Source organism: Dama dama, chromosome 14 (genome assembly GCF_033118175.1).
Source record: "Dama dama isolate Ldn47 chromosome 14, ASM3311817v1, whole genome shotgun sequence".
NCBI lineage: Eukaryota > Metazoa > Chordata > Mammalia > Artiodactyla > Cervidae > Dama > Dama dama.
In genome coordinates, this window is record NC_083694.1 from 30,131,780 (window position 1) to 30,144,107 (window position 12,328).

Consider the following 12,328-nt stretch of genomic DNA (forward strand, 5'->3'; position numbering starts at 1 on the left):
CTGATGGGCATCTAGGTTGCTTCCATGTCCTGGCAATTATAAACAGTCCTGCGATGAACATTGGGGTGCACGTGTCTCTTTCAGATCTGGTTTCCTCAGTGTGTATGCCCAGAAGTGGGATTGCTGGGTCATATGGCAGTTCTATTTCCAGTTTTTTAAGAAATCTCCACACTGTTTTCCACAGTGGCTGTACTAGTTTGCATTCCCACCAACAGTGTAAGAGGGTTCCCTTTTCTCCACACCCTCTCCAGCATTTATTGCTTGTAGACTTTTGGATAGCAGCCATCCTGACTGGTGTGTAATGGTACCTCATTGTGGTTTTGATTTGCATTTCTCTAATAATGAGTGATGTTGAGCATCTTTTCATGTGTTTGTTAGCCATCTGTATGTCTTCTTTGGAGAAATGTCTGTTTAGTTCTTTGGCCCATTTTTTGATTGGGTCATTTATTTTTCTGGAATTGAGCTGCAGGAGTTGCTTGTATATTTTTGAGATTAATTCTTTGTCTGTTGCTTCATTTGCTATTATTTTCGCCCAATCTGAGGGCTGTCTTTTCACCTTGCTTATAGTTTCCTTTGTTGTGCAAAAGCTTTTAAGTTTCAAAAATATGGAACACTTCACGAATTTGCGTATCATCCTTGAGCAGGGGCCATGCTAATCTTCTCTGTATTGTTCCAATTTTAGTATATGTGCTGCCGAAGCGAGCACCCTTATGATTTTTAAATAGCTGAATAATACTCCTTATAATAGGTAGGTGACTTATAATTAATTAATTGGCTTCACAAATATTTACTGAGCACCTGTAATGGGTCAGATGCCACTGAAAACAACAAACAAAATTCCCTTTCCTTATGGAGCCTACATCTTAGTTGGCGAGTCAGATAATGTATAAGATAAATAAGTAGACTATGTAATGTATCAGGGAGTTATAAATGCTCATGACATTTAAGAAAATAGGGGAGGGAGATAGGAACTGTCATGGGGTGATGTTTAAATTTTTCAGTGGAGTGACCAGGGAAATCTTCATTGACTAGTTGATTTTTAAGTAAAGACCTGAAGAAAGGTATTAGCTAGTCATGATGGGGGTTGGGAGGGGATGCGATACAGCAAGTTCTGTTGGCTTTGTCATAACTCTAAGTGATATGAGAACTATTGCTTGGCTTTTGAGCAGAAGAGTGGCGTGTTCTGATTTATGTTTTAGTAGCATCATGCTTGGTGCCATGTTGTGAATAGATTCATGATGGGCAAGGCTGAAGCAGAGAGACCAGTTAGGGTGCTAGGATTATATCCCAGATGGTTGGTGATGGTGGCTTGAAATAGGGTGGTGACCAAATCTGAATACATTTTGAAGAAAGAGCCAACAAGATTTCCTGAAGGACCAAATGTGGACCATAAGATGACATGCAGAGGCTTTTATCCTGACCAAACTGGGAGGATGGAATTTCTATTAACTGAGGTAGGGAAGAATATTGGAGGAGTACGTGTGGATATCAGAAGCTCAGTTTCTGATATGTTAAATCTGAAGTATTATCAGTTTTCTCTTTTTCTGGAATATTCCCATCAGTCAATATGTGGTTATGTCTTTCAACTATTAAAAGAAGAAGATTTTTTTCTTTACCCATTGCTATCCAGCTATTTCTCTTCTTTACTACAAAACTCCTTTGCAGAGATGTCTGTTCCTGCTGCTTTGAACTCTTTTTTTCCTTGCTAATTAAACCCACTTCAGTAAGGTTTAGTCTCTCACTATCCTACCAAAACTCATCCTGTCAAGGTTATCTCTATGTTACTCTATGTCAAGGTTATCTCTATGTTATGAAGTAAATAATCATTTTTTTCAGTCCTCATCATAGCTGACCTATTTTAGTAGTGAATTTAGCACAGTTGATCCCTCCCTCCTTCTGAGGAGACTTGATTAATAGGAAGTCCAGAACATCGTATTTGCCTGGATTTTCTCTTGCTTCTTGGATGATTCCTTTCTTACCTCCTTTTTGTGCGTGTGTGCTAAGTCGCTTCTGACGTGTCTGACTCTGTGCAACCCTATGCACTGTAGCCAGCCAGGCTCCTCTGTCCATGGTATTCTTCAGGCAAGAATACTGGAGTGGACTGCCATGCCCTCCTCCAGGGGATCTTCCCGACCCAAAGGTGGACCCCACGTTTCTTACGTCTCCTGCACTGGCGGGTGGTTCTTTACCACGAGCGCCAGCTGGGAAGCCCTTTACCTCCTTTACCACTCCTCAGGTACGCCATCTCTAAGTACTGAAATGACCCAAGATTTAGTCCTTTTCTTTTTTCATCTATATCAGGGGTTCCTAACCTCACAGTGTGTATAAATATATAAATATAGATTTTAAAATATAAATAAAGTTGTGAAAGTGAAGGTGAAGTCGCTCAGTTGTGTCTGATTCTTTGCGACCCCATGGACTGTAGCCTACCAGGCTTCTCCATCTATGGGATTCTCCAGGCAAGAATACTGGAATGGGTTGCCATTTCCTTCTCCAGATCTTCCCAACTCAGGGATTGAACCCAGGTCTCCCGCATTGTAGGCAGACGCTTTATCATCTGAGCCACCAGGGAAGTCCAAGTAGATAAAAGTTGTATCTTATTTTATTTTTATATGGACCCCTTTGGCAATCTGGTGAAGCCTATGAACTACTATGGGCCCCTCTCACAATAATGTTTTTAAAAGCATAATGTAAGACAGTTTGCATTACAAGGGAAACTAGTTATCTGGAATTGTAGCTGTCAAAATATTAAAAACAAACAAAAATATTAAAAACAATAGAGCAACATATTTCATGTTTTAAGATATGTGCTTCTCTATATAAAATTAGATAGAAGGGTCTTGTACCAGATTTAATAACTACCATAATTTTCTTGGTGAAGTAGGAAGCAAGTTCATTATGTAAGAATGAGGATGGGGAAAGAGTTGCTGGAGATTTAAAGAGAGAGGAGAAAGCCTGCAATAACTATTTGTGACAGGGGAAGAAGCAACAAGTTGAAGAAATACAGTAACATTTGCTGGGTATTATGGGACCATTTTAATCATTAAATGAAAGTAAAACAAGTCAGCAAGGGTTTGTTTTTCTCTGACCACAGCTAAGGTGGATAGTTGAATTTAACCAGGGATGTGATTAGCTATAGAAATACAAAGAAGTGCGAGGGGAGCAAAGGAATTGAGGGTGTATACTAATAGATTGATATGATTATTGACTGTGGAATTTAAAATAAAAAGGGAAAAGAGAACTGGGGGTGTGGTGAGGGTGGTAGGACCAGTGAGTTGAAGGTTATGTTAAGTTGGAAGAACTGTTCGAAGGATTGTTGGAGTAAAGCTCCTAGATTCATGTTACTGGGAAGACAGGGAGTAATGGGTGGAAAATGGATGGTTTGGAGTTGGGAATATAGAGGAAAATACACATTGTTCATCTCTGTCTGGACATGTATAGATTCTGCTGGAGAAGCAAAAATAATATTCCATTATAGGGTTTACATTTTAAAGGCTGAGGTACCTTATATGTCACATGTTATTCATGAGATATGATTTGATTTGCCAAATAAAATAATTGCAATTTAAGAAAATTCAATTGAAAAAAATTGAAAACAGTATAGTATTGATAATTGGCATTCAGAAAAGATCTTTTAGTTGTATAAAAATTGAAATGTCAGGCATTCTTTAGAAAGATTCAGTCTCGGTGCTTTAACATGTGTTTCAGATATTTAATAATCTGCAGATAGATTTTCAGAAGAGAAAATTAAAACAAAATTTTTAGTAATGCAGAGCAACAGAAAATCAAACAGAATTAAGAGGAAACATTTTAGAATAGAACAGAAAAACTGGATTTGATTTACAAAATCAAACTTAAACCCAAACTATTTCCTTTAAGCACTTATTAATACTAAAATGCCAAGTTAGTTATTGTAAATAAATTATTTACAAGGTAATGTTTTTCTTACCTCCGGTCCCCAGACTTCTTCTAACGGGAGGTGCTTGTTAAGCTCAATCATTGAATTCCATGTCTGAGCTTCATTCAAACAACCGCTCTGTCAGAAGATTTTATATATACAGAAAGATTATATATATATATATATGTTTTGCACGTCAATTTATTTCTAAGTATTTAATTAGTGCCATTGGAAATTATACATCTAATTTTAATTATTTAAGTGTTTGCTGATATATAGAAAAACAATGGACTTTTGTATAATGATCTTGTACAGAGACAACTTAAACTCAGTTATTAATTTTAATTGTTTCAGATGAACAATCATGTTATCTGTAAATATGACAGTTTTATTTCTTCCTTTCCAACCTTTATCCTTTTATTTTTATTGCTCATTTTTTACCTTATGAGAAACATCTGGAACAATGTTGTATAGAAATGGTTAGAACAGGCCTCCTTGTTTCATTCCTGATTTCAGAGGGAAGGCTTTCACATTTTTACCATTAAGTATGATGTTTTATGGGCTTCCCAGGTAGCTCAGCTGGTCAAGAATCTGCCTGCAATGCAGGAGACCCCGGTTCAATTCCTGGGTCAGGAAGTTCCCCTAGAGAAGGGATAGGGTACCCACTCTCGTATTCATGGGCTTCCGTGGTGGCTCAGACAGTAAAGAATCCACCTGCAGTGCAGGAGACCTGGGTTCAATACCTGGGTTGGGAAGATCCCCTGGAGGAGGGCATGGCAACCCACTCAAATATTCTTGCCTGGAGAGTCCCCATGGATGGAGGAACCTGGTGGGCTACAGTCCATGGGGTTGCAAAGAGTCGGACACGACTGAGCAACTCAGCACAGCAGCATGATGTTTTATACAGGGTTTTTTGTATCCACATTTTATCAGGTTAAAGAAGTACCATTTATTTATAATTTTATAAGATTTATTTTTAAAGTAATGTTATATATGGATGATAAATTTTTTACAAATTTTATTAAAAATTTTTTTGGCCATGCTGGGTCTTTGTTGCTGCATGGTTTTTTCTCTAGTTGTGGCAAGTGGGGCTACTCGCTAGTTGCAGTAGTGCCCAGGCTTCTCTTTGCAGTGGCTTCTCTTGTTGCAGAGCATGGGCTCTAGGGTGCAAGGGCTTCAGTAGTTGTGGCATGTGGCCTCAGTAGTTGCGACACCTGGGCTCTAGAGCACAGGCTCAATAGTTGTGGCTCACAGACTTAGTTGCTCTGTGGTATATGGGATTCTCCCAGATCAGGGAGAATCTGTGTTGGTCTTACTAGTAAGGCCTTTCTGCCATGGCCTGCAAAGTAAACAGGCAGAATAACAGGGATTGACTGTGGAGGCTAAGACTGACCAATCACTGAGGATGAAGGAAAGCCAGGAGAGGAGAGTGTGGGGACAGTGAAGCCAAGGTCAATGGGTCAAATGCTGCAAAAAAATCAAGTGAGATGAAGCCTACAGTGGTATTCATTTGATTTAGCATGAATATGATGATTGGCCAAAACCAAAGTCAGACCCATAAATAATCAAACATTAAATACAATGTGGAGAGAAAATAAAATAATAATTGCATCATCCTACTATAAACATTACCTTTTCTGACCCCTTTTGTTCTATGTGACAGTGATTTCTTTTTTCATAAATGAAAGACTTGTCTAATTGTATGCTAAATTCTATTTAAATCCAAAAATGTCATACCTTCTTCATAGTATTATTAAAGCTATAGTCATCTCTGCCATGTATTTCCCACACTATGAAATTTACTTCAACATCTTCAACATAACCATTGTCATTGTATCTGAAACACAAAATAATAATTTAGTGTAGAAGAGTTAAGAGCTCCAGAATTTAAGATAGATGTGCTTAGGGTTAAATCCTGTCTTTATTACTAGGCTTTGTGAACCCTGCAGAAATTACTTAAACTCTTGAAGCCTCAATTTTCTTATCTATAAAGTACCTACTGTGTAGGCTTCCTTCAGTTCTCAAAATAAAACTAATAGTAATGAAGCAGAATTTTTTTTACTTTTTAAAACAGTTGCAACCATATATTGATGAGGTGAGTGAAAGTGAAAGTCGCTCAGTCATATCTGACTCTTTCCAAGTCTGCAGGCCAGAATACTGGAGTGGGTAGCCTTTCCCTTCGCCAGGGGATCTTACCAACCTAGGGATTGAACCCAGGTCTCCCACATTGCAGGCAGATTCTTTACCAGTTGAGTTACAAGGGAAGCCCAAGAATACTGGAGTGGGTAGTCTATCCCTTCTCCAGCAGATATTCCCAACCCAGGAATAAATCGGGGTCTCCTGCATTGCAGGTGGATTCTTTATCTACTGAGCTATCAGGGAAGCCCAGGAACAATAAAAAATCATAAAATCATATTTCCTGTTCCTCCACCCCCACCATTCCTTTGATATTCAATTTTAATCATGAATATTATCTTTTTTAATGTTTGCCTTTGTACAATTAAAAATGCTTACGTTTCTACCAGAAAAAAAAAAAAAAAGATTTATTTAAATAAAAAAGATCTTAACTCTTGAGCAGGCATCACTTGACACTCATGAAAAGCAAGAAGCTACAGTGTCATCTAGTGGCAATAACAATGAATTGCATAACCCATGCTTTCTGGGTTTATTATGCTCTTTAATGTTCTATTCATTTCATTGAGAATACCAGGCAAAAATACTTGCCCGTGTGAGCATGGCTTATTTTCATTAAAGTTTGTTAATGTGATATAAAATACTAATTAAACCTGAGAGACTCATGAATGTTACTACATTTTGTAACTCTTCCCTACAATTTGTAATTTCTCCACTATGGCAGTTCTACTTTTGGAATTGGGAAGGAGAGAGCTCTCTATTGATCCAGTAGACATATGTTTACAATCCTGTGTGGTCGCTCCAGATAGCTCATTATATTAATCATGTCTTTTACTTTCTGTAAAGTGGTGCTTAGTATCTGGGGACTTGCTTAACTTGGAGGGACTGCCCTTCCCAGGGTTAATTCTTAGAGATGGTAAAGCAGGAATGCCTTTCATACGCAAACCAACCAATCCAGAAGCCTGGACACTGAGGCTAACTGATCTCAGATCTGACTGTCCTTCCATAGTAGTCCAACTCTGGCAGCCCCATAGTCTGTAGCCCAGCCAGAACCCACCTCCTTTATGAGTTGTCACACTGGCCCACTCCCCATTCACCTCCTTTAATCACCCCAAGACGAGGTACTAGACAACTAGACAGCACTTGTGCTCAGAGCCCACTGAAATTACTCAAAATAGCCAATTCTGACCTGCTTACCCTGTCTCTCCATTCCTTCCTACAGAAAACACAATTGAGGCTCTTACCTCTGTTTTCCCCTCACTCCCTCTCTCCAGGTCCTGGTGCTTCCCCATGAGGCCCTACATGATGTGCTGTGCCTCCTGTTTCTTGGGATTGTTATTTATAATAAACTTCTTCCTTCATGACAGTCATTTCCATGTCTATGTGTCTTACCGTACCTGATTAAACAAATCTTGAGTAGCCCTAAAACACCCTAATATCTGCTATTGAACTTCCTGCATCATAGTAGAGCAATTATGTCCCTCTGTTCCCTCTGGGTTGCTTCTGTAGCACCAAATTCTAGTTTGGGATGGGTTGTCATGGGAATTGATAGCAAAGAGGCAGCTGGGATGACATATTCCCAGCTGAATCATACTTCTAAGACTTGCTTTATTCTTGTTAGTATTTGATATTGAATCTGTTATTTTATCTGTAAAATTATGCCCAACACTGTTCCTAAGCCGTTTTCTAGAAAGGTAAGGCATTTATTATAATCTAGAGATCTAGACTACATGCTAATTTCCTAGCGACCATCCCTATCTCAAGGCTTAATTAGCACCCAAATTTGCTTCTGGTAAATACCTAATTGAATACTGGGTTATTAACTATGTATTGCTATAATCCAGTTGAACTGAGGCTTATTGATCTGACCGCCCCTCTGTAGTTGTTTAGTCACTAAGTTGTGTCTGCCTCTTTTGCTGCCCCATGGACTGTAGCCTGCTAGGCTGCTCTGTCCATGGGATTTCCCAGTCAAGAATACTTGAGTGGGTTTCTATTTCCTTCTCCAGGGGATCTTGCCCACCCAGGGATCAAACTCAGGTCTCCTGAATTAGCAGATGGATTCTTTACCACTGAGTCACCTGGGAAGCCCATCCCACTGTACTTAACCTCAACTATTTGGTTGATTATCTTAGGAGAATTGGAGTCAACAAGTTTTATCAAGTGATTCCTTGTTGGAGAGATACAAAAGTACTGCTGCAGTAGTCCAAAGTAGTGCTGCTCTAAAAGGCCACTTTCTGACTCCAACCTCTTCCATCTTTCACAGCCTCTCACCTGCCCCTTGACCTCCATTTCCCTTATTCCCCTCTGCTTCTCTGCTGCATAAAAGTTCCTTTCTAGCCGCTCTTCCTCTCCCACTCAGCCCAATCTCTTGGTTGATTATCTGACCCGCTGTCTCCCACCAGCACCCTGGATACACTCAGTTATTCTTCCCCTTGCATCTAACGTCTAACCTAAACCTTGGATGCTACCTATGCCTTCTTCAGCTGTGTATGTGATACTTGGGAAGTTCAGCGTGTGTGAGGATTGGACCCACTCATGGTATCTTACCTCAGTTGTACCTTTGCTGTTGTCCAGTAATCTTTTTACAGGCCCTTAGCCAGCTCCTTTTCATTTTACCCTCAGTGACCTTTGGCATTCTCCTGAAGTCCCCTCCTCAACCCCTTCCTTCTCTGAGTTTACAGATGACCCTCCTTTCTACTGCATGTAAGTAAACTGGGGCTATCAGACATGACCTCTCTCAACTTCTACATTCCTATCTCCAAACTTGTCATTTTTACTTCTTCCCTCCGAATCTCACGGGCTTCCCAGATGGCATAGCAGTGAAGACTGTGCCTGCCAATGCAGGAGACGCAAGACTCAGTTTCAATCCCTGGGTTGGAAAGATCCTCTGGAGGAGGAAATGGCAACTTGCTCTAGCATTCTTGCCTGGAAAATTCCATGGACAGAGGAAGCTGGTGGGCTACAGTATAGGGTCGCAAAGAGTTGGACATGACTGAGCAATTGAGCACACATGCACCCACAGTCTCAAAGAATGGATTACCCTTTGAACCTTGCCACCTGGGCCTTTGATCCTATTTCCCCAGCTTTCTTCATGAACCTTGCTCCTATAGCTTAGGTGCTTATTTTATTTTAATTAGGTATTTCAAATATACGGAGAATAATGTGAAAATTATTATTTATCATTTCCATCCAGGTTGTATTCTTTAATTATATATAAATGTGTCCATAAATCATGTATATTATTGATTTATGGGTTTGAAAATGTACATACATGATATTATACTGTAAGTATCTTTTGGTGACTTTTTTTTCCACTCGATATTGGGTTTTGAGATAAATCCACAGAAATTTCCAGTCTCTTGATCTGTTTTCTTCATCAGTGGGTCCCTCCTGATCTCTCTTCCTTCCCTACCCAACCTGGAATTCATGGCTGATCATTTGATTCCCTCTTACAAGCATCATAGCTCATTCATTTTAACTGCTATTTGGCAATCTGTTGTCTAACTAGATAAGGTATTCATCCAAATGTTTGCCATATTTTACCACAATTCTTAAAAATCTGTATTTAAAGACATAAAAAACAAACATTTCAACCACTTGTCTTTTTTACTTTGTTTATGATGTCCTTTAGTGCAGATTTTTAAAAATTGCCACTGCATCAAAAAGAATAAAGTACCTAGGAATAAACCCACCTAAGGAGGCAAAAGACCTCGAAAAACTGTAAGATACTGGTGAAAGAAATCAAAGATGACACAAACCGATGGAGAGCAATATCATGTTCAATATTGGAATAATCAACGTTGTCAATATGACTATACTACCCAAGGCAATCTGCAGATTCAATATAATATCTATCAAGTTACTGATAGCATTTTTTACAGAATCAGAACAAAAATTTTTCAATTTATATGGAAATACAAAAGCCCCTGAATAGCCAAAGCAATCTTGAGAAAGAACACAGCTGGAGGAATCAGACTCCCTGACTTCAGACTATACTACAAAGCTACAGTAATCAAGACAGTATGATACTGACACAAAAACAGAAATATAGATCAATGGAACAGAATAGAAACCCAGAAATAAACCAATTCACCCTATGGTTAATTAATCTATGACAAAGGCAAGAGTATACAAGAGAGAAGAGACCATCTCTTCAATAAGTAGTGCTGAGAAAACTAGACAGCTACATGTAAAATAATGAAATCAGAACATTCTCTAACACCCTACACAAAAATAAACTCAAGATATATTATAGACCTAAATATAAGACCAGATACTATAACACTGTTAAAGGAAAACATAAGGAGAATATTCTCTGACACAAATCACAGCAAAGATCTCTTTTTTTGGTTCACTTCCTAGAGTAATGGAAATAAAAATAAACAAATGAGGCCTAATTAAACTTAAAAGCTTTTGCACAGCAAAAGAAACCACAGACAAAATTAAAAGATAATCCACAGAAAGGAAGAAAATGAAATTTGCAAATGAAGTGACCAAAGAGGGATTAATCAAAATATACACAGTCCATGTAGCTCAATATTTAAAAAAAAAAAATTAAAAAATGGGTGGAAGATCTAAAGACATTTCTCCAAAGAAGACAGACATGCAAATGGACAAGAGGCACATGAAAAGATGCTCAACATTGCTAATTATTAGAGAAATACAAATAAAAACTACAATTAAGTATTTCCCTCACACAGTTCAGAATGGCAATCCTCAAAATATCTACAAACAATAAATGCTGGAGAGTGTGGAGAGAACGGAACCTTCCTACACCGTTGGTGGGAATGTAAATTGGTACAGTCACTATGGAGAACAGTATGGAGAATCCCTGAAAAACTAAAAATAGAGCTACCATATGACCCTGCAATCCCACTCCTGAGCATATATCTGGAGAAAATCATGTTCTGAAAGGACACCTGCAACCCAGTATTCATTGCAGCACTGTTTGCAATAGCCAGAACATGGAAGCAACCTAAATGTCCTTCGATAGAGTAATAGATAAAAAAGGTGCGGTACATATATGCAGTCAGATATTACTTAACCATTAAAAAGAGTGAAATAATGCCATTTGAAGCAACATGAATGGACCTAGAGATTGTCATACTGAGTGAAGTAAGTCAGAGAGAGAAGAAGAAATATTGTATGACATCCCTTATATAGGAATCTAAAAAGAAATGATACAAATGAACTTAGAAAACAAAGAGATTCACAGACTTAGAGAATGAACTTATGGCTGCTGGGTAAAAAAATGGGGGAAAGGGATAGTTAGGGAGTTTGAGATGGACATGTATACACTGTTATATTTTAAAATGGATAACCAACAAGGACCTACTGTATAGCACATGGAACTCTGCTCAATGTTATGTGACAGCCTGGATGGGAGGGGAATTTGGGGGAGAATGGATACATGTATATGTATGGCTGAGTCCCTTTGCTGAAAACTATCAGGATTGTTATCAAACTATCATTGTTTGTTAATTGGCTATACCCCAATACAAAGTAAAAAGTTAAAAAAAAAAAAAAAAGTCATGGAGAAAATAATAAACTAAGAAATTAAGGAAGAGCTACCAGTGAGGTAACAGGAAAAGTAGGAAAACATGACATCCTGGAATCCCAATAAGGAAGATATTTTAAGTAGGAGGAAATGATCAACCGTGTTAGTTCTTGTTAATGAGATTGAGTAAGATGAGACCTGAGAACTGACCATTGAGTTAGCAACATGGAGGCCGCTGGCCACACTGGCTGGCAATGTCAGTGGAGGGGTGGGAGTAGAAGCCTGACTGAGAGAGATTTGGGAGAGGGTAGGAGGAGAGTTGATGACAACAATATAGTAGCTAGAGGAGTAGTGGAGACAAAGAGGGTTTTTGTTTTGGTTTTGGTTTCAGTGAGGGCAAGAACTGCATATTTGTGTGATGATCTAGTAGGGTAAAGTTGATGATGCAAGAGAAAAGGGAAAATTTCAGAAACAGTGATCTTAATTAGGAAAGGGGGCAGGGATCCAGTTCACAAATGGAGGCCTTAGATACACATATACTTTATCTGTGGTGATAGGAAGACAGAGTTAATGGGTACAGATGCTTGAAGACGCATAGATAATAGCCGTAGAAGTTTGTGGAAGATATCTTCTGACTGATACCAGCTTCGACTTATTCACCTTCCTTATTCTCTTTCCCTCATCACTCTCATCTATCAGTTATCAAGCCCTGCCTGTTATTATCACTGATTTTCTCATAAGTGATCCTTCTTCTTTGTCTTTGTTGCAGTCTCAATCATTTTTTTTCTCCCTGTACTACT

General features: G+C 38.7%; 1 protein-coding gene and 1 non-coding gene across 2 annotated transcripts in view; both read right to left on the reverse strand.

Moving 5' to 3' along the window:
- CATSPERE (catsper channel auxiliary subunit epsilon) overlaps positions 1–12,328 on the reverse strand; it is a 145,878-nt gene that overhangs the window by 17,858 nt on the left and 115,692 nt on the right. Inside the window, exons 18-19 of the mRNA XM_061161208.1 lie at positions 5,636–5,735; positions 3,950–4,036 (exon numbers count right to left, since the gene is read on the reverse strand). Coding sequence (XP_061017191.1) covers positions 3,950–4,036; positions 5,636–5,735 — 187 coding nt within the window. The remainder of the gene's footprint in view (positions 1–3,949; positions 4,037–5,635; positions 5,736–12,328) is intronic.
- Positions 600–706, reverse strand: LOC133069779 (U6 spliceosomal RNA). Its single transcript, XR_009695992.1, has one exon. It is a non-coding gene; the product is annotated as a U6 spliceosomal RNA (small nuclear RNA).